At 38.1% G+C, this 21559-nt stretch overlaps 1 protein-coding gene across 5 annotated transcripts in view; it reads left to right on the forward strand.

Moving 5' to 3' along the window:
- Positions 1–21559, forward strand: part of ADGRL3 (adhesion G protein-coupled receptor L3) — a 437355-nt gene that overhangs the window by 246683 nt on the left and 169113 nt on the right. For all 5 annotated transcript variants that reach the window (XM_063455649.1, XM_063455651.1, XM_063455652.1 and 2 more), the window contains exon 6: positions 6052–6066. In XM_063455649.1, coding sequence (XP_063311719.1) covers positions 6052–6066 — 15 coding nt within the window. The remainder of the gene's footprint in view (positions 1–6051; positions 6067–21559) is intronic.

Here is a 21559-nt window from a genome sequence, read left to right on the forward strand (position 1 = left end):
TTATAATAATATATAAACTGCACATAAGTATTTCAAGTGTCTTTGTGCAACACTTAATTAATCATCTATGCTGGGCAAACCTTTGCCAAAAGGTATAGTTTTTATATATATATATTTACACACACATATTTGAATATGAATATTAAATAAGTTAACATGTTTTACTTAATTTATGCATTTATATATACCATTTGTATGTGTCAGTGAGCATGTATATGTGTATATGTGGGTCAGTTCATGCGTATCTCAAAGGAACTATTTAGGGAATTGACACACTCTTTGAGACAGATACTCACTAAAACTCACAACTGACATACACACCCACTGACACGTACATACACGTACACACATACTGACCCATAGAGATATATACTTACAAATGATTCATGTACACATTAATTGAAACATGCACCAGCTGACCCATATATACACACACATATATGCCCACTGACACACACACGTGCAAACACTGATCAATAAAGACACACACTGACCTAAACACTGACCCATTCATACAAACACTGACTGTCACATACACACACACACAGACCCATACACACACACACACTCACTGACACATACATACTGATTCTCATAAATGCATGCACACACATACACACACACACTCACCAACAGCTGCCTGTATGCCACACTGGATATGTGCTATTACTGAGTTCTCCTGCAGCTTCTCCTACTTCTTTAGGCATTTTCTTTGCCTTGTGCACAGAGCTAAAGACTACAGAATACATGACATCATTCCCTCCCAGGAGGCCTTTATTCCTTGGCAGCCACCATTTATCTCACCTCCCTAACACGCTAGTCCACTGTGTGCACAATTTCATTTTTTTTTGGCCTTAGCAGTTCCCTGCGGCACAGACATTGCTGGCTCACCGGGATATTTTGCGACATCTCAGTGAGTCACTCTGGCCCTGCACACACATTGCCACACACTCAAACATAGACATACACACTGCCACACATACTCACACACAGATATTCTGAAATAACATCAGAACTAAAAATACTTATTTGCAGCCTTGATATTGTCCGATGTTTTTATTTATATTTAATATTATATGATCTCCTCTCTCTCACTTCTTCCATCCTTCTTTCTCTGTGTGTGTATGTGCGTGCATGTGTGTATAATATGAGTATGTCATTAAAAAATAAAAAACATATTTGACCTACAAATCTGGAAAGTGCATTGATATTTTAATTATGTTTATTTTCTAACTATTATTTGCACCTTGACAATTTATTGATGCAACGCTCTGCACCTTGACAATTTATTGATGCAACGTTCTGCATTTAATTCAGATATCCATTATGTCAAGTACAGACTAACTATTAAAAAAAAATTATTCCAACACAGGAATAAAAAAAAAAAAAAAACATGAAATCTGAACATGTTTCCAGAATGTTGAGTCGTGACATACAAGTAACCTTATACAACATTTCTATGGATTCTGTTACAAATGACCTGATGCTGTATAAGCAGAATTTGGTCCAAAACATGTTTATTCATAGACAGCTGTCCTGACATTTCTAGATCTCACCAGTGTGGAAGATTTCACTCCACAGTGATGAGGCCTATAAAGCTGTCATGTTTTGGCCCAAAATATACCTTCAGGCCATTGCTTTAGAAGCTCACTGAAATCGAGGTGTCTACTAATTTGCATTTCACAGCAAGACATTCGAAGAGCTTTCATAGCAACATTGTGGTCCATAAACTCTGGTGTTGTAAACTTGTTTTTCATCAATTTGTTAAAAAAAAAAAAAAAAAAAAAAAATACATATAAAATAAATATAATACATATTACCACTGCATACAAACATATAAGATTTTTTTCTGTATGTTACTGCATAATATAATTCTTCTCTTGATTTTGCCTTGATTTGTTACATTCCAAATTGTAAAGAATTGAAATCCAAATTTATGTAATGCAGAGTTTGGTGAATTAAACTTGTTTTTGCTGGTGTTTTTATCCTAATCTTTTTGTTTAAACTATTTCTTATGTAAATGCAGGGGTTAATTTTTAAAAGGTTGCTGTTCGTATCCGAATTTCAATTGATTTCTCTAACTTGTAACTTCATTTAGCGGTGAGAATAAGCAAACCATCAAATTAAAAGCACTATTAAAAGCAATTTGGGAGAAAAAGGTAATTTGGTACTGGAGGCTAATTAATAGTCAGATGTTTACATACGCCTTCAGTAACATGTACACAGCAAGAATTTCAAAACGGAATACAAAAAAAAAAAAAGAAAAAGCAGGTAATTAGTTATTTAAAAAAAATTAAAAACTGGTGAAATATAAAAATTTACTAATCGTCCTAATTAAGCCCTTTCAATGAGCATCAGATGCGGTGGAACTATGCAGGCATGTGCGGGAATTAGGTATATCTGACATTTTCTGACCCTGAGTCTCACTAATTATCTGTTGAATGTGTATAAGTCTATTCGAGTTTTATTTGTATATTTAAATTTTCTTTTTCCTTGTCATAGTCACCGATCCATACAACTCACATTTTCTGGATGAGAACTCTCCACATTTTTTCATCTGTAATCTTTTTTACTAACACTCCCTGTTCCTTTAGCTTCACCCTCTTTTTTTGAAATCCATACTGTTCACCAATTTTCTTAATTGACTCTCACTTTTGACATTAATTTTGACATAACTTTTCTGGTATTTAATTACTATAATATCCCTAAATTCACATACTTACAGTGACTGAAATGTCTCTTCTCTAGACTGTTTACTTTCAGTATTTATAGCACTCATTTTTTCATTCTCTGGTCACTATTCACTTCCAAACTAACAGTGCCCCTCTTCCATGCTTACTTATAATTCAATCTCTTCATCTTTAAAGGGTATCTGTCACGACAAATGCAATTTAAAGGGACAATAGAGGTACCCAAACTCATTGAAATGGTCTGGGTGCAGTGTCCCTGTCCCCTTAACCATGCAATCTAAAACACTTGCAGCCTAATGCAATGTCCTCCTGACATTAGAGAAGATGAAGACGGAGATAGCACAGATGGACATCAGCGCTGAAATTGGGTAAGTATTTTAAAGGGTTTTTATCCCTTTAAATGCCATGGGGGAGGGGGTGTAAAGGAGGGGGGCAGAGGAACATTATATTGTTAGGAATACAGCGTTGTATTCTTAAAACTATAATGTTCAATTTATCTTAAATGACAGAGAATCAAATTATATCTGTACATTGTGCTAGCAGAATTGCTAGAAAATATCTGGATTTCTCCAAAATCAGAGGTTAAAAACGAATCCTTTCCCCCTCCTCTCAGTCAGTTCAGTCTGTGTCGATCAGCACATACACAGGAAGGCTGAGCTCTGCATACTCTAGGCATAGTCCCTACTTGAATTCATCCTAAGGAAAATCAATGGAAGTAGGGAGGAGGGGCAGGTTTTGTATGAGAGCAGCACAGACAGAGGAGAGAAACAGCCAGAATGATTTAGTGCAGTGGCTTTGGACAGCTTTCTACAAGTGCATAGGCGTAAAGACTGACATCATCCTCAAGCATCCTCCATACTTTGTGGAACTTACCACTTCAGACTTATTGTAGGACTTTGGACTATTATTTTATTATTATTTTATTTATGCATAATATTATTTTTATGTAAGTTAGGCGCACCCTTTTCATTTCTGTTTAGGTGTTTTGACAATACAGAGAGAATACTGATATTTTTTATTTACACAAAGCCATCATGGGGACTTTTAACCTGTTATGGGAAGCAATATGCAGGGTGTAGCACCCACTGAAAACATAATTGACACTCTCTGTTGGAGACAAGGGAAATAGACATTAATTAAAATATGAGCTTTCAATAGTTTTAAGGGAAGAAACACTTGATTGTATAATATTAGTCAAGCCACATGGGTAGAAAACTGCAAACATATATTTATCATGACATGTCTTATTTATTCTACAAAAAATAAAATATAACATTATAAACTTTAGATCAGCGGCTAATCTTTTTTCTAAAAAGCAGCACTAAAATGAAAACTCAAAAAACACCTGCTTACTAGGGAATCGGTTGTTAGTTGGCTGTAGCTTCATTCATAAAAACATATGAATGAAATTACTGTAAGCTAACAGAAATCAAGGCACTGCTGTAGCCCAGGCAGCACATATGTAAGAGAGCCTTCCATAGGTATTAGGTGGGTTAGTAGAGATTTAATATGGACGTTTACGCTGTACTTACCTATACCATACAAATTGTTTTGGGACAAGCTTAATAAGCTATAAGAAACATATTTCAATGAGAAAGGGGAAGATGTGCTATTTAAACACTAACCAGCGGAAGGAGCAAAGCTCTTTATGGGACTTGAAGTGTGCCAATAATAAAGATATTCTATGTTTTCACAATAAACCGATTATTGTATAAAATTATGTTGGACATTAGCAGTGTAAGCTTCGTGTTGGTAGCATGTTCTGGTTTTGGCAACACATGCTTTGTTATAATGCATCCCTCTATAGCTTTACACAATTGCCTTTGGGTTTCTTGGCTCATATAAGCTATCTCACCAGCTTAATAAACAAATCAATACTCTCAATATTGTGATCTCATGACAGCTCACATGGTTGTTCAATAATTGTGTGTTTTCTAACTACAATAATGTATTTTAATATTTTACACACCCTGTCCTGCACCTGTTTTAAGAGTAATGATGTTGTCATTAATTATTGTTGTCAATAAATATTCTAAAGGAATATCAAAGGATATCAAATTTAAAATACTTATTATTTGTAGTCTGCAAATTAGATAGGATATATATATATACTTATATGTACATAAGCATGTTTTCAAATTTCACATCGCATGGTGAATAATGTCACACCCGTCAAGGTTACTCACTAAAGGAAGAACAAATTTAAGGTCAAAGTAGCCGATCTGGGAGTAGCTATGCTTTCCATTCAGCTACTCTGGCCTTGAATTTGAATTTCTATTGAATCTCAATTTAATTTTGAGATTTTTTTTTTTTTTTAAATGAGATTTAACTCATTTAATTTCTATTAAATTCTCGCTTTGTTACATAACCCTCTGTGCTTTAAATATCATAATGCCTTGTGTGACTGACACTGTGTGCAGCAGAACCACAAACCTAGGCCTTTTGAGTTACTCTCTTGTATAGAAACTTCTCTTTACTAATGCATACCTTCCAAGTGTCCCTATTTAGAATGGACAGTCCTTGTTTTGGACCCAAATCCATCTGTCCCTCTTTTCTATCCTACAGTTCCTCTTTTCTAGAAGCTTCATATTGTTGTTGTTGTGTCTAAGTGTATAAAAAAGCTCCACAGCAATAAAACTCCCAGTAATGTGTCATGAATCTTCAGTAAATGTGTTTAGAATTAAGTCTGTGTAAGTAAGATACATTGTTTTGGTTCGAAATTACATTTCAGTTACATAAATTGTTTTTAGTAAGGCACCTATAATTTTGCAGAACAGCCCTGCCCTAGGCCACACCCCCACCAACACCCCTAAAATTAAAGTGTTCATGTTTGCCCATTTGAAATGGTGGTAGGTATGGTATTGACATTGTAAGAAGCTGAAAGAGGAAGTGTGATTCTATTTCCCAAGATCCTTTCTGGCGAATCAATACATGAGTCTGAATTAAGAACAGCAGGTGCACCAATCTTATGCGGAGCAGGGTCTGATTATCCTGGTGGGACCCTAGAAATTTAAGAACATCATCCTAGCTCTAACCAACATCTTAAAGAAATCATATAATATTTAAACGATGCAGAACACCAACTAATGTATTAGGGGAAAATGAATGTCTTCTCTAGGTTTTACCTTTTAACTCTGTATCCATTACCGTATCATGGCATTATTTGCCCATAAATTTGCGAACTATCCTATAAGTGTCCCATACTTATTTAATTTAAATATGAAAATAGGTGTAAAATATCATATACGTCTATTTTATTTAATTGCGTAGTATGCATTTTAATGAAAATATTGAATATTTGCATACCTTATTAATTTATTTTCTTTCTGTTTTCTCTCTTTACTTTTGTCACCTACATTAGAAGTGGAACAAAGAGGTAATTTCATTTCATTTATATAATTTTCATTGCAATAGGTCTGTCATTTATTTAAATTATTTGTGCATCATGCTTTTTTAATCCTTTTTATTGCTGATAAATTACAAGGTTAATTCTCATCATAGGTTTCTTTGCTGTTTAATGTGAAATTAGACTAGACTTGTTCACCAATTCTTTTCAGCTGAAATAAGACTTAATGGTAAATCTGGAACGGATCGAGGTAAAAAGGAATTTGATTAGTTTGAACTGGATGAGAAGTATTTGTATACTAGTCTACATTGGATTAGAACGTTAACATTAACATTCTGTTGCCACCTTGGTCTCAACTAGATTCACATTTTTTTTTTTATTAAAAGAGCACTTGTGTAGCCAACGTTCTTTCACTGCTACTGCATGGAGAGAACTTCACTTTGCCGTGATATTGGTGCAAGGGGGAGTAAGGTTTTCACTGTGGGAAGTGGTGTGTAACTTAAAAGAACGCTCCAAACACCACTGTAGTGGTTATGGTGCCAGGTGTGTCCTGGTGCCCTCTCATGATAAGTAGTCAAACTATTTTAGCACGGTTTGACATCTTACCTTACTGGGTAGCATTCCTGCCTCCTCTACATCTACAGGAGAGCCGGGAACTCCTGATTTGGAGCTTTTTGTAGTCTTCCTGAGCTAAACCCTGCAGTGTAGGGCTAGCTGATTGGCTGAGAGCATCAACTGATCCCTTTTAAGCCAATGAGCTAAGACCGGCACCTCTAGGCTTAGCTAAGACACAGAGCTCTCCTCTAGCTGTTGTAGAAGCAGGGAGTGAAACCTGGCAGTTCCCATTCTAAAATGGTTTGGCTGGTTGCAATTAGGGTGCGCCAAGGCACTCCTGACACCATAACCACTTCAGTGGGCTGTATTAGTTATGGTGTTTGGATTGTTCCATCACAAATAGAAAAGGAAAATGTGTATATATGTATATACTCTATGTAATCCTAATTAAACCATATCTTTTTTAATAGGAAAAAAATATATATTTCTTCTTTATAGACTTTCCACATGAAACATGATAAAACTTATTTTAATTTCTCCACTGTAAATGCATAAATACCAAAATACGATAGTTATGCATTATTTTCGTTTGGCTTACAATAATTTCTTGACAATGTGTCCTATGAGATGAAACGTATGTATCATATTAGACACACAGGGTTATTCGCTAGGGTAATTTGTCAGGAATTCAAAGTAAATTTAAAATTCTTGCCTAAAATAACTGAACTGAAATTTAGTTGACTCATTCTATTCCTGACACTTCAAACTTTTGTGAATAACCCTCTCAGTGTTTTGTGGTGATTGCTTTTAAAATATGTACAAAAGGTAATTAATTGTGTTTTGTAATTTATCACTGTTGTCCACAAAAAAACATTACAGTATGATAAAACATATTATGTTATACCCGTAATGCCTATTATAATGATGTTAAATATTAAATTATATTATCACTCCTAGATCACTCATTTAAATCAGGCGATATCGGGATGTTTTTATTTTACTCTAAAAAAAAAACTAAGGATAATTTACATACAGTTAAAAGCAAGGTCTCCATTCTTACATTAAGAATTACTCATTCTCATTCATCACATGCTTTGACATAATGAAATAATTATTTTTGTGTACTTCAATTTACATCAAATTAGATGTTCCCTTATAGGCACTGTGGAGGGGAAAAAAATGTATCCATACCAATAAACTGTGACTGCATTATATGTAATGTTAACCTCTAACAGTAGACTGACAGCACAAAGATGTAAGCAAAGAACCACCTAAAACTGATAGGGCCAGAGGGGTGCCTCGGTTTTTGGCTTGTTGGCACTCCCAGAATTGTAAAATATTATGTGCGTCTCTCCACTCTACTTTGTGTTTGTACCCCATAAAGCCTCTTGTGTGTATCTTCTGGTGTTCCTTACTCCTTTGTGTGTCTCTCATAAAACCACCTAGCCCCTGTGTGTCTCTAATTACCATGTTATGAGTTTCTCATTATCCCCATTTACCCCATTGTGTGTCTCTCCTAACACCTCTTACCCCCTTTATGCCTCATCGTACACCCATTAACACCTTCTGTACCTCTCCTAACTTATTGTGTCTCTCTGACTTCCTCTAACCCTCTGTGAAATTTCATACCCCACCTACCAGTGTTGTAGTTTGGCCAAGTAGGGCCATGGCAGAGGAACTGCAGGTTCCTCTTCCGAGTCTGCCATTTAAGCACAGAGCAGCATGTGGTGTGAGCGACTAGAAATGCAGCATATGACATTTGGTCATATTCTTGCCGCCTCCAAAGACTGCATGCTGTTCTGAATTCCAGTGGCAGATTGGCCGGAGGAGAATGTTGATCCACAGTCTACCTAGGCCATGTTATAATCCAGTGACTGTGACACAATGATATATTAAGAAGCAATGCATTAGTATTTTATTTCATTGATTGTATGGGTATCTGCACTTAGAATTAGAAAGATAACTAGATACTATTTTTTAATAATATGTTGGTAGGAAAAAAGTGTGTTGGTGTATGGACTGGATATCCAAAACAGAGAGTTAATTGTTCTATTTATCTTCAGTGGGAGCCATAAAATTGTCCATCATCAGCCAAAGCGATAATGTATTAAACCAGGCATTAGTAAATGAATTAGAAATAATGTTCAGGTTTGATTGACTGACGCTCCATATGTGAAGTACAGCACAACCAAGTGGTGACACCTCTAACTGGAAGGACGTGTGAAGAGACTGGACTATCAGAAATCTCAGTGGCAACGCATTGCTTTCCTTAATAGAAATAACATAACAATGATCTAGGTATGGTAGTCAAGTTAATGTGACTAGGTTCATAGTCGGCATAACAAGCCACGGTCAATGCACTGAGGACATTGGAGAAGCATACATGATAGGGAAAAGTTCAGGAATGCATATGTGGCATTCCTGGATACAGCAAGGCATTGTATAGGGGAAATGTCTTGGACACTACCCCTCCATGATGCATCCTTGTAACCAGAATCCTCTAAGCCCACCCAAATGTTCACAGCTTTAATCTGGACCAATTACTGCCATACCCATGAAGAAAGCCAACTGCATCCACCTCTGTAACATTTGGAAGATGACCACACTTTACACTGGACAGCGCAGAACCCAAATGAATGAGTTACACCAGCTGAGAGGCGAAGCTTTGTCAGATAATCTATATTTCCTAATGCAGATTCATGGTTGGTAGTGATAGTGTTAGACATATTGGTGACTTTATGAATAAGGTAGATAACTGTGTCCCTAAAAAGATGTATTCTAGGACAGAGCTAGCCATGTATATAGGTACATGAGCGTTTCTCACATTCCCAGAATGCATGGAAAATAACTTTGTCCATAACGTCATGTCTTGAAGAAGAAAGATAACTTGTAGCTCGCTTCTTGAAAGCTCCTGTTACTTAATGTATTGGGTATATGTTCTCAATATAGAGGTTCTCATTGAGAACATTGTAAGAAGGAAGTTAATGAGTGAATGTTTGCTAGTGATGTACCTATTCAAATGATAGCTCCTTCTCAGAGAAAGAATCTCATGATTTTATAGGGGCTTAGTTGCTTATTCAAATCATTCTATTTTTTGTCAATTCATTTCTAAAATAGGAGAGAATATACAAAGTTGGAGAGAGAGAAGCTCCTACCAAATTTGTAATGGAATCAGGTGTGCTTTTCTGCAGATCCTGTCCCAGCCCTTCCTATTAATTTCTAAAATAGCTTGCTATTCAGAAAAATCTGTCTGAAATAAATAATAATTTGCATTCGTACAAATGTAATGCATATAGCTGTTTCTATTTTAGGGCAGACAGTAGAACCGAGGGCCAATGTGATTTATGAGATACATCTCACCTCTCCATGAGCCTTCCATGTCTGATGCCATCCTCTCCAGGCACATTTTTTATGGAGCATTCATTTGATACCATGTCCACTGTGATACACACTAGTGAACATATATTCCCTGTAGTGTGCTCTAAAGACAAAATATTCCCTGTTTTGCATGTGCGCCTCTTTTACTTTGTAGGGTGCATCACACACCTGGGTAACTGTCTACCTAGGTCCAACACTCAGTGCTTTGTACTGTGTGGATTTAGCAAATTATATCATAATCCAAGTCAGACAAGGAAAATTGTTTCATTTCTCCTCTGATCTATATTTCTCTGCATGTTTTCTCTACGCTGACTGCCAGGTGAAAAGGACAGAGCTTATAACAATGATTGATGAAAGCTATGATGAAGGCACGCAGTTGCAGGATAGAGACGTGTGACTCTCTACATTTAATTAGATTTTTCACACGTTACAAATACATATACTGTTAAATATAGGAATAAGTGAACAGAATATAAAAAACCCAGTGAAGTGACAGTTCCCCCTTTGTAGCATATTCTTGGTTGCATAAAATTTCTTCTCGACCCCAGAATGGCAGTCCGATTTCTCTTTGGATCAAGATGCTGTTTCCCCACCTATTAAAATTGATTTCCCTGAATTTTATGTGTTTGCAAGAAAAATTGTATTCCTAGAATTACCCTATTACATATGACTAATGTAAAGCTAATTAATACACCTTGTCTACTCCAGCTACCTTTTCTACATATTGGGTCTCACCCTCACAGCTACCCTTATAGAGGTGGCCAGAATATCTAAGCACTGTTTGGAGAGAGTCATTGAGATTTAACAGATGGATCAGAGCTAGTGCACAGGCACAACCCATAAAACAACTGCATCATGTATATCTAGGTGACACAGTTTTAAGATACACAAGTAGGTGATTCTGTATTGCCATGTCTCTGGACCTTCAAACTATCCGGGCTCGTTCTGCTTCTTTACCAATAAAGCCCCGTGCAACTACAAACCTGCTGTCCCATACTATCTGCAGACTCTATGCACACACCAACACTCCACACAAATACAACCCGAAAACATGCACATTGCTGTGCTATACAAATACAACCCCATATTCACATACGTTTAGCATGGTCAGCCACAACATTAAAACCACTGAAAGGTGAAATGAATAATATTGATTATATTGTTACAATGAAATCTGTCAAGGGGTGAGGTATATTAGGCAGCAAGTAAATAAATAGTCAGTTCCTGAATTTAATTTGTTGGAAGCAGGAAAAATGGCCGGAGATCTGAGTTACTTTGATAAGAGCCAACTAGAGATGACTAGATGACTGGATCAGAGCATCTCCAAAATGGCAAGTCTTTCTGCTGTAGCTCAAATGTCTAAAAAAAAAAAAAAATGTAATCCCTGCCATGATAGAAAGGTGTCAGAACACACAGTGCATCACAGTTTTCTGCGTATGGGGCTGCATAGCCACAGACCGGTCAGAGTGCCCATGATGACCCCTGCCCACTGCCGAATCGCCTTCATTGGGGGCATGAGCATTAGAACTGTACCATGGAGCAATGGAAAAAGGTTGCCCGGTATGATGAATCACATTTTTTAGATCGGGTGGATGGCTGGGTGCGTGTGCTTCGTTGACGTGGGGAAGAGATAGCAGCAGGATGCACTATGGAATTACGGTAGGCCAATAGACGCAGTGTTATGTTCTGCTGGGAAGCCCTGAGTCCTGGCATTCATGTGGATGTTACATTGACATGTACCATGGCAATGGTGTTCCCTGATGACAGTGGCCTCTTTCTGCAGGATAATGAACTCTGCCACACTGAAAAAATTGTTCAGAAATGTTTTCAGGAACATGACAATCAAGGTGTTGCCTTGGCCTTCAACTTCCTATCCACTCCATAGAAGCCCCACCTCGTAACTTGCAGGACCTGTTGCTAATGTCTTGGTGCCAGATACCACAGGACACATTCAGAAGTGTTGTGGAGTCTATGCCTCAACGCACTAGAGTTGTTTTAGCAACAAGAGGCGGGCCTACACAATATTAGGTGGTTGTAATATTGAGGCTTATCAGTCTGAATACCAACCTGTTGTCACAAATACTCACCCATTTATACAGCTTTATTAAAAAGATTCTCATACTGTCATGGGAGTCGTACCCCAACACGGAGGAAAGAGGAAACCCTCAAAAGGTAGATCTGACGTATTAGACATATTACCGAGCCTTAGAATGGCCGGACGTAACGTGTTAATACAACAAGAAACAGGGTCAAGATAAATAAAGGTCAGGATTACAGAGTCTAGACAAAGCCAGGTCAGGATACCATAAATCACGAGTCAAATACGAAGCCTGGGTTAGGATACCAGAAATAATGAGTCAAATACAAAGCCGTGGTCAGGATACCAGAAATCACGAGTCAAATACAAAGCCGGAGTCAGGATACCAGAAATCACGAGTCAAATAAGAAGTCGAGATCAAACACAGGAAATCACAAGGGAATCACTAGGAGTACTTAACGAGGTTCTAACAGAAACCACAATAGGGTAATAAAATGAAGGGCAAAACAAGCCTTAAATAGGCTCACAAGAGTTCCCATTGATCCACGTCATCTCTGCGACCCCAAACAGCATTGGGTAGCCTACATATCGTGGTCCCTTTAAGGTCATGACAAAATATTTTATATATATGAGCTGCAGTTCGTCCCACGAACCAGCAGAGGGAGCCATTCGCGGGACCAAAGGTTAGTTCTATCTGCCACGTGTCTCATTCGGAGGAGAGGAGCGGCGTGGGTGCTGGGTAAAGGTAAGTTTGCGACACATACTAGATAAGAGAACACTGCAAGAGGAAATGTAGGAGTGAATGTTGAAACATGCACAGATAAACCAATCCATTCACACGGACACTATGTGTGAATTGTCAAACGAATGTAGGGATGATTTTGCAATAGTCTGTCTAAATCTAAACTTTAAAGTGAAATTCACATTTAAGACCTTTGTTAAGACATTTATAGACTATGAATTTAAAATTCACTTTGATTTAACCTTGAATTCTCACTTTAGTAAATAACCCTGATAATGTTGTCTCTTTATAAATTATTGATAAGGCCTCACCTTGAATATGTATTGCGTAGATGGTTGTTATGGATCTAGAAAACATACAGAGGAGTGCTACACATTTACCACGAGGATATAAGCTCTTATAGGACCACGCTACAGTGCAACTCACTTTATTAATCATTATTTAGTAGATATAGATCCAATGAAAACATGCATACATTTATTTAAGCATATAGTCATTAGGGGTATATCTAAAAAGGTATTGCAAAATCTGCAAGCTTCTTCCCTGGAAAATGATTTTCTTCTCTTCACTGGTAAATCACTGAGAATCCTCTGAATCTGTCACTCATACCACAGCGTACACAAAAAATGCTGGTCTGATGTGAGGTCTGTGTTGACAAATGGCGGAGAAGGAAAGTGAACTCGAGTAGAGAAAGTAAACTTCCTGCTGTTTCTAAATTTAATTATAAAAGTGCAGATTTCTCATAGAAATTAGCACTTTTATAGACAGCCTTTCAAATGAGCTTCCCCATTTCAGCCAGCTGAAGTGTCTTGCGTATTTGGAGTGATCCTTAAAGGAAAGGACAGAAAATGTACACTTGTTTACCAAGGCTAAAAACCATGACAGGCGCACAGTCGGATTTGCCGGCATATGCGCTAACCTTACCCAAACCCCCATTAAAACACAGACACAGGTTATACTGTTATTAAATTATTAATAAAATAATTAAGGAATAACAAATGGGGTCATTGCCAGCAAATCTTATTAAAGTTAACATCCCCCCATATACATAACCCCTAGCAATGACCCCACAATAATAACAATAGATAACAATCTAAATAACATGTTAATACAGAAACTGTCCGCCCAATATGACCACATTTCCACCAGGTTGAATTGTAGGGGTGTACCGAGACACCGCTACCCACCATATCGATTGTAGGGGTGTACCAAGACAACGCTACCCACCATATCCATTGTAGGGGTGTACCGAGACACCGCTATCCACCATATCGATTGTAGGGTTGTACCAAGACACCGCTACCCACCATATCGATTGTAGGGGTGTACCGAGACACCGCTACCCACCATATCCATTGTAAGGGTGTACCAAGACACCACCACACCCGCAGGTTCGGAGCCCCCGATGGGCTCGAACCTACCAACCACGTGCAACACTGCCCAATCCACACTAAACCTCAGGATGCCCACTTTCTCCTCCATCTACCCTCCGATTTAACCAGGCCATTCCCCGCCGCTGTGAAAAAACGGGAAATCAACTAACCTAACCAAATACAGGGAGGGTGGGAGGGTGGGAGGGACAACTGACAGGTAAGCTTAGGTTCAGTTAAAATGGCCACTTCATATAATGGCTGGTGTAAATACTCCCCTTATGGTTTCGCCCTACCCAGCATGCTAGCTGTCACTAACTTCCTGTGGCTGCTATGCCTACCTCCTGGCTCTGTCAAGGCCTATTCCTCCTAGCTGTGCTGATCCATGGGCTACATCTCAGAGTGATGATAACATGATACAAATATATACAGTGAACAGCTCTTCTGTGACCCTGTTCATTAACAAGACTGTACAAATGAAGAAAGGAGATTTCACCTACAGAGAAAGTGGTTCTTTATCGTAAGAACAATAAAGATGTAGCATTTCCTTCCTAAAAATATTGTTTTGATCAGATTATTGAAAAACAAAATATTGTAGGATATAGCAGTATGTGGGGTGACAGCTTGTGGATCCAAATAAAAATCTGTAATTTTGGATTCAATAATTTTGATCCTTTTTAAAATATGGGCGGCACATTTGCTTTATGCTAATCCCTTGGTACAATTCCCGAAAGAAAGGAATCCAAAAAAATAATCACCACTGGTTTGGCTATTTCCAGACTAAGGGCCCATTGTCAATCTTGTTGCTAAATCTCTGTCATAATATGTTGTAACTAACAAACAGCTTTAAAAATCCACAAAATACCAGTGAGTTCACAACCCATACTTAATGGCCTAACATCTACTGCAACTGATAACAATTATTACATAGCGATTACCGATGTATAAATGTAAAACTATTTGCCTGCAACAATAAATTACCATAGTAACACCAACCCAGAAGCAAGTCGATCCTTTTAGTGCCACAGTAGAGAGCAGAGTACTATGCAGCTCTGTCCTGTGGCAATGAAAGGCATTAAAAAAAATTTAAACAATTCATTTATTAACTTTTGATCTGCTGCCAGTGGTGTAAAGGATTGGGTAGGCAGGTTCCCAAATGTCCTGCTTTTGGCGAGACAGTCCCGATTTCAGGGTCTTGTCCCACTTCAGTTCCCTGGTGTTCCGCATCTGGGGACACCAGGGAACTGTTAATGGACTGCCCGGCACAAGAGAATCATTCACATGCTGTGAAGTGTGCACTAGGACCTTGCAAGGAGATCCTGAATCCAGGGGCCTGTCAAGGAGCCTGTCAGTGGGCTTGCCCATTTTGGGCATCGCTAGTGACACGAGTTGTGCACTGTAGTCTTTCCCTCATGTCCCTGCTCACTCGCCCTGATTTCCCCTCCCGATTGTTGAAAGGTACGTGTAGGAGCCACTCTTTGGGCCCCTATCCAATATTTTTGGGGGTCTAGATAACCCCATGTTTTTATATTATTGTTGTTTTTTTCAAACTGTTAATACTGTTAACAGAGAGAGATGGTCGGCTGTGTGTGTGAGGCAATATGCTCTCTCTGCTCTCTTTGAGAGTTGAACAGTAGTTCATTTGATTTATGTTTCTTCTTAGCATGCAAAGGAAGGTTTTATTGAGGGATAGTGGTAGCCGGAAACACTTAGTGGCAAGGTTTGAAACCAGGTGGTAATTAATTGTTAATAGCTCCCATTATACTCCAGGAAACAGTTACAGTAACATATATCAGTAATTCTCTGTCAGTAATGGCGAGATTTTGAAGGTTGGAAATAGCCAATAATCGATAAGCTTAGCAACAGCTACAATACCAAGTGGCGGCTGGGTGGAAAACCTTTCGACATTAGAAATGAGCCCTAAGATATTTAAGTAGTTGTGGATGAATACCATTTCATTCTTGCACTTTGTTTACATTCACTATATTTGTTTTAGCACAGTATTCTATGTTGGCCAGTTACACGTTTAGTGCAAGTCTTCTGCAATTCTTTTTGACATGTGTATAGCCATTGGTACTTCCTTACTATATAGTGAAGTAAAACACAGTTAAAATGTCTGCCTTTTCCTGATCTTAATTAGCTAAAATATCCATTTTGGATTTCAAAGACTTTCATTTCTTAATGGATTAAAAAAATACATTTGGGGATTTGTCTTTCTCTCTTTGGCTATTATTTTTTAATTTTTCAGTTTAATCAATCTAATTACCCTAAGTACCAGACAGAAGAGTGCCAGAATGTGTAGTAATAAAATATCAGCACATGTCGTATAGTAAATCCGTCAGGACCCAGCGCCTTATGAGGATTTAAAGATGGCAGGTGAGTTGACTAATGGCAAATGCGATATCAGGTAATGTGATAGTGGAGAGTACAGGGAATAATGATGTTTAAGAGAGAATCAAGGGTAGATTTAGGAATAACAGCATTACATTTAGTGTGGGTCAAGTCACAGAAAGGAAATATTTTAGAAGGATGGATACATTGAGATTTCTCTTGTTTTAAGGTATTTCCTGGATAAAGTATAAAAAAGAGTAGGAGTATTTAGCAAAATCATTAACTTTTTGTAGGACTGAGAATTGCAAGTCCTATACTTCTAAACAGACTGAAAGGCAATTTGTCACTGCAAATCTGGAGGGTCAATGGCAAACTAACTTGAGGTGAACTTGTACTTGCCAGGGTAGAATTTTTCTCTATTTGTGATTGCTGCATATCCCTTTTTCTCTCTACGGCTGCAGTATTAGGCCTCTTCCTATATAGGATCCACGGTAGTTTAAATAATGTATAGGGTATTCCCTCGTCAGAAGGGTCAGGAGTCAGTCCACCATCTATTTCTAAGCTTGTGTAGTTGCAGAGATATTTTTCCTTGTTATCCATAAATAATTATTTTGTATTCCCCAAGTATGATAGTAGAATACTTTAAGATAACACAATGTTACAATACATGTAGTTATATAAAAGACTCTAGTATAGTGTATCGAACACAGACTGCTAGTGTACAATATACCATGTGTAGCGAGAGGAACCATATTAATAAATGCGTTATTAAGGAAGGATATTTGCACACAGGCTGATATTTAACCCCTTAAGGACCAAACTTCTGGAATAAAAGGGAATCATGACATGTCACACATGTCATGTGTCCGTAAGGGGTTAAATATATATTTTTTCAATTTCTCTCATCAAATGTTAGTAGGCAAATGGAAATTTTGAAACATTTGCCATTATATCATTGTGCAGGAAAAACAGATGTTATAAGTAACTAACTGCCCAGAAAACATGACCACAACATTAATAATGTGGCATTATGGTAATTTATAGTGGATAATGCAACCAATTAGAAACCAAGAGTAAAGATTAAAACAAGGATCTAAAAACGCAGCCCCCCTACAGATGTTATTGTACTACAGCTATCATGATTCTATGGCCATGTATAGTGTGACAACACAGCCTAGGCGTCTCTGGCACTGAAGGTGTACCAGTTAAGGCACGCTATCGTCCATTGGTTTCTTTTACCTAACCTGCACCACTAACTGCTAAGGGCCACTGGCAATTACTGAACCAGTAGCACTTGATTGTGGGCGATAGATGACTGTAGGAATAGTTATTATTATTATTATTATTATTATTATTATTATTATTATTATTGCCATTTATATAGCGCCAACAGATTCCGTAGCGCTTTACAATATTTTGAGAGGGGGGATGTAACAATAAATAAGACAATTACAAGAAAACTTACAGGAATAATAGGTTGAAGAGGACCCTGCTCAAATGGAGGTGGGGTATTAGAAACATTAGGATAGGAAATATCAAGTAGGAGTGAAGCAGAGCTGGAGGAGAGAGCAAAGCACTATCCCATAGGAGAGCAAGAGACAGGTATGTAAGGGAGAGATTACTCTGGGAGGCCATACGCTTTCCTGAAGAGATGGGGTTTAAGGCCCTTCTTAAATGATTGAAGACTAGGGGAGAGTCTGATGGCAGTAGGCAAGTTATTCCATAGGAGAGGAGCCGCCCGTGAGAGGTCCTGAAAGCGCGAGTTGGCCGTACGGGTGCGAGCAGCGGTCAGGAGGTGGTCGCGGGCAGAGCAGAGGGTACGAGGAGGGGCATACCTCTGGATCAGTGAAGAGATATAAGAGGGGCTGGAATTGTTCAGTGCTTTAAATGTATGGGTTAGCACTTTGAATTGACTCCTATAGGATACAGGGAGCCAATGTAAGGACTGGCAGAGGGGCGAGGTGTGAGAGGACCGACTAGAGAGGAAAATCAGTCTAGCTTCAGCATTCATTACAGACTGTAGCGGGGCAATACGGCTTTTGGGGAGACCAATCAGGAGAGGGTTACAGTAATCCATGCGGGAAATTACTAGAGCATGGACAAGCTCCTTGGTAGCATAGTTACTTCAAAGTGACAAACAAGCTTCTTCTTGCTGTAAGCAGGAGCAACTGACTTTGTTTTACGGGAACTGGGGTTTTTAAACAGTACGCTCACAATATACAACTATAATATTTGTTACAATTCCCTCCCCCTTTGGTCCCCCTTTGTGCATGTCCACTCTCACAACACAGAGCTATCTAGATCGGACAGGCATATATCTCAGCGTGACAGTCTGTATAACAATCTCGTGCCATGTGACACATCAAGGTCCCTTTTGTCACAAATATTTCTGGGAGTTGTATGTCATCAACATCTGGAAGACAGAGTTTGATATCCCCGATTTGCACATTTAAATAAAGGATTTAATGAGCTCCAGCGTGAAAAAAAAAAAAAACGCACAAAAAACACATTAATAATTCAGTATAAGCAAATGTCAGAATCCAAATTACCTGCACAGCTGTACTACAAACAAAACCACAAAATGGCAAGCAAATAACAGATACGTTAGTAGTCCAGCTTATGCCACAGCCATTTTTCCATGATGAGCCACATAAGTTACTGAACTTTAAGCAAACTTTCACTAGTCAGAACCTCAGCCTTTCAATATTTGTTGGCCAACAAATATTGAAAGTATCCAGTCTCCATGTTCTTCAGAAATATTCTCAAAGATGATCAGATCATCTAGGTCAGGGATAGGCAACCTTTGGCACTCCAGATGTTGTGGACTACATCCCCCATAATGCTGGCAAAGCATCATGGGAGGTGTAGTCCAAAACATCTGCAGTGCTGAATGTTGCCTATGCCTGATCTAGGTAGACCAGGCCTTGACAAAGTTGGTAGCCAGGTTTCTGTTTATGTTCATTAGAGAAATATCAACCACGTGGCCCAATTTATTTTATTCTTTTATAACTCTTTTTGATGTATCCTTTCATTCTACTTGAAAGAAAAGACCAGTAAAAAAATAACCAAAAAAACAATAGCAATAAAATAATAAAAGCAATATGTGTTTACCTGACAAGCTCTGTGCTAGACCAATATTCTTGGGGACTTAAGTATCTCAATGTTTTTTATGTTACCTGTGTGTTTCGCTGGTATTTGAATGAAGTGGAAAAGTCAAGAGGGGAAATGTATGTAGAATTTTCTTAAAAACCGTGGGGAAATTGGTAATACCTGGAGTAAAATTCTTAAACTTTAAAGGACCGCTATAGTGCCAGGAAAATAAACTTGTTTTCCTGGCACTATAGGGTCTTTGGGTCCCCCCCACCCCCAGGGTGTCACTGTGATTTTCACAGTGAGAAGCGCGGAAGCGCCTCTAGCGGCTGTCAGTGAGACAGCCACTAGAGGTTGGATTAACCCATAGGTAAACATGTTTACAGCTGCAGGGTTAACCTTAGATGGACCTGGCACCCAGACCACTTCATTGAGCTGAAGTGGTCTGGGTGCCTATAATGGTCCTTTAAATAACTGACTGCCCAGGTAGCTCATATACTGATCACAGAAAACCCCTTTATTTAGACGCCTATACATAAATAGACTTAGTCCCAATTTATTCCAATGACAACACTCGCTTTAACCCCTTTTTCTAAAAGGTAGCTATAAAGAAAAAAGAATAACTTGATTTAGCACACACAATGGGTATTAGAATTTAAAAAGGTTAAGGATTTGTTAAACTTTGATAGACATGATACATACAGGAATAGGTTGAGGTTACTGATGAGGATTCAAACAGGGTTATTCAAAGTGGATTTCAAATTTGAGTTTAAAAGAGCTGAACTGAAAGAAATCTCTAAGTCAGCTATGCTTTCCGTTTGGCCTTAAATGTGAAATTCACTTTGAACTCTAACTTGAGTAAATAACCACCATAAAAGATTTCACTGGTAGACAGGAAAACACAGTGTTAAAAAGAACTCCACACCATATTCCAGAGAACCTTTAGAGTTCTTTCGTTATACCCAGCGGTTTGCATCTATAAAATAGATGTCTCCTGATTTCCTAAAATGGTCAGCTTTTTATTGGTTAAGGGAACATTTAAAATTCTGTGCAGTCACCAGGTAAGTGCCCATGACAAACCAATAAACGTAATGAAAAAAATACCTTTCGGAGAGGTTGCTGCAAAAAGGACTTACGGGTTGACATCACTTAATGTCAATATCATTGTACACCTGATCTTTTACTTTCTATAGACACATGCTGATAGGAACGAATATTGTATACTAGTAACTAGAACAATGTACTGTAACTGTCAGTAATAAACCATAACAAGTAGAAGAGTATAAAAGTGCTGTATTTGCTAGATTGTAAGCTCATGGGCAGCTGTTCCTTTTGTTTCATTATATGTTTATTATTTGTCTCTATTCCCTCTGTTGTATTGCAGAATATGTTAGCACTATTTAAATACCAAATAATAATAATAATAATAGTGAAATAAATCAGAACAATGCTTTAATTCTCACTACTATTGGTCAGCAACAGTGATAAAAGTATATATTAGCTCAAACTTACAAAACCAAAATAATTACCTGTCCACTATCGCAAATCTCAATCTACATTTAAATAACAGGTTTTGGTACCATCGCAATTGCCATTAGAGTATAATCTCACCTGTGAATGTCAAGGGATACCTCTTTTTAGTTCTATTCTAACAATTCACATTGCTGCTTTTCATTTTATTCCCTTCTGATGTTAGGATGTTCCATGTCATCCTCCAGAGAGTGGGTTTTAATGCAGTTTGGACAGCATGGAACGTCCTAATGTTTTGGTGTGAGTATGGTTAAATCCCTATTTACACCAGGGAGTCACAGGTATCAGTCGATACATGGGGCTTCCCTCTGTCAGCTGGGGCCAATTTATGCTGCATTCAACCTTTTAAATGTGGATTTAAATTGCTTTTGCTGAAGTGCTTTGTGAGCAGGGTTAAATACCTGCTGACAACAGGGAGGCCCATGTGTCAATCAATACTTGCGGCTATTCTTTTGGCGGTCCCAGACTGACTGATAAGCTTTGATCACA

The sequence above is a fragment of the Pelobates fuscus genome, chromosome 5 (assembly GCF_036172605.1).
Source record: "Pelobates fuscus isolate aPelFus1 chromosome 5, aPelFus1.pri, whole genome shotgun sequence".
NCBI lineage: Eukaryota > Metazoa > Chordata > Amphibia > Anura > Pelobatidae > Pelobates > Pelobates fuscus.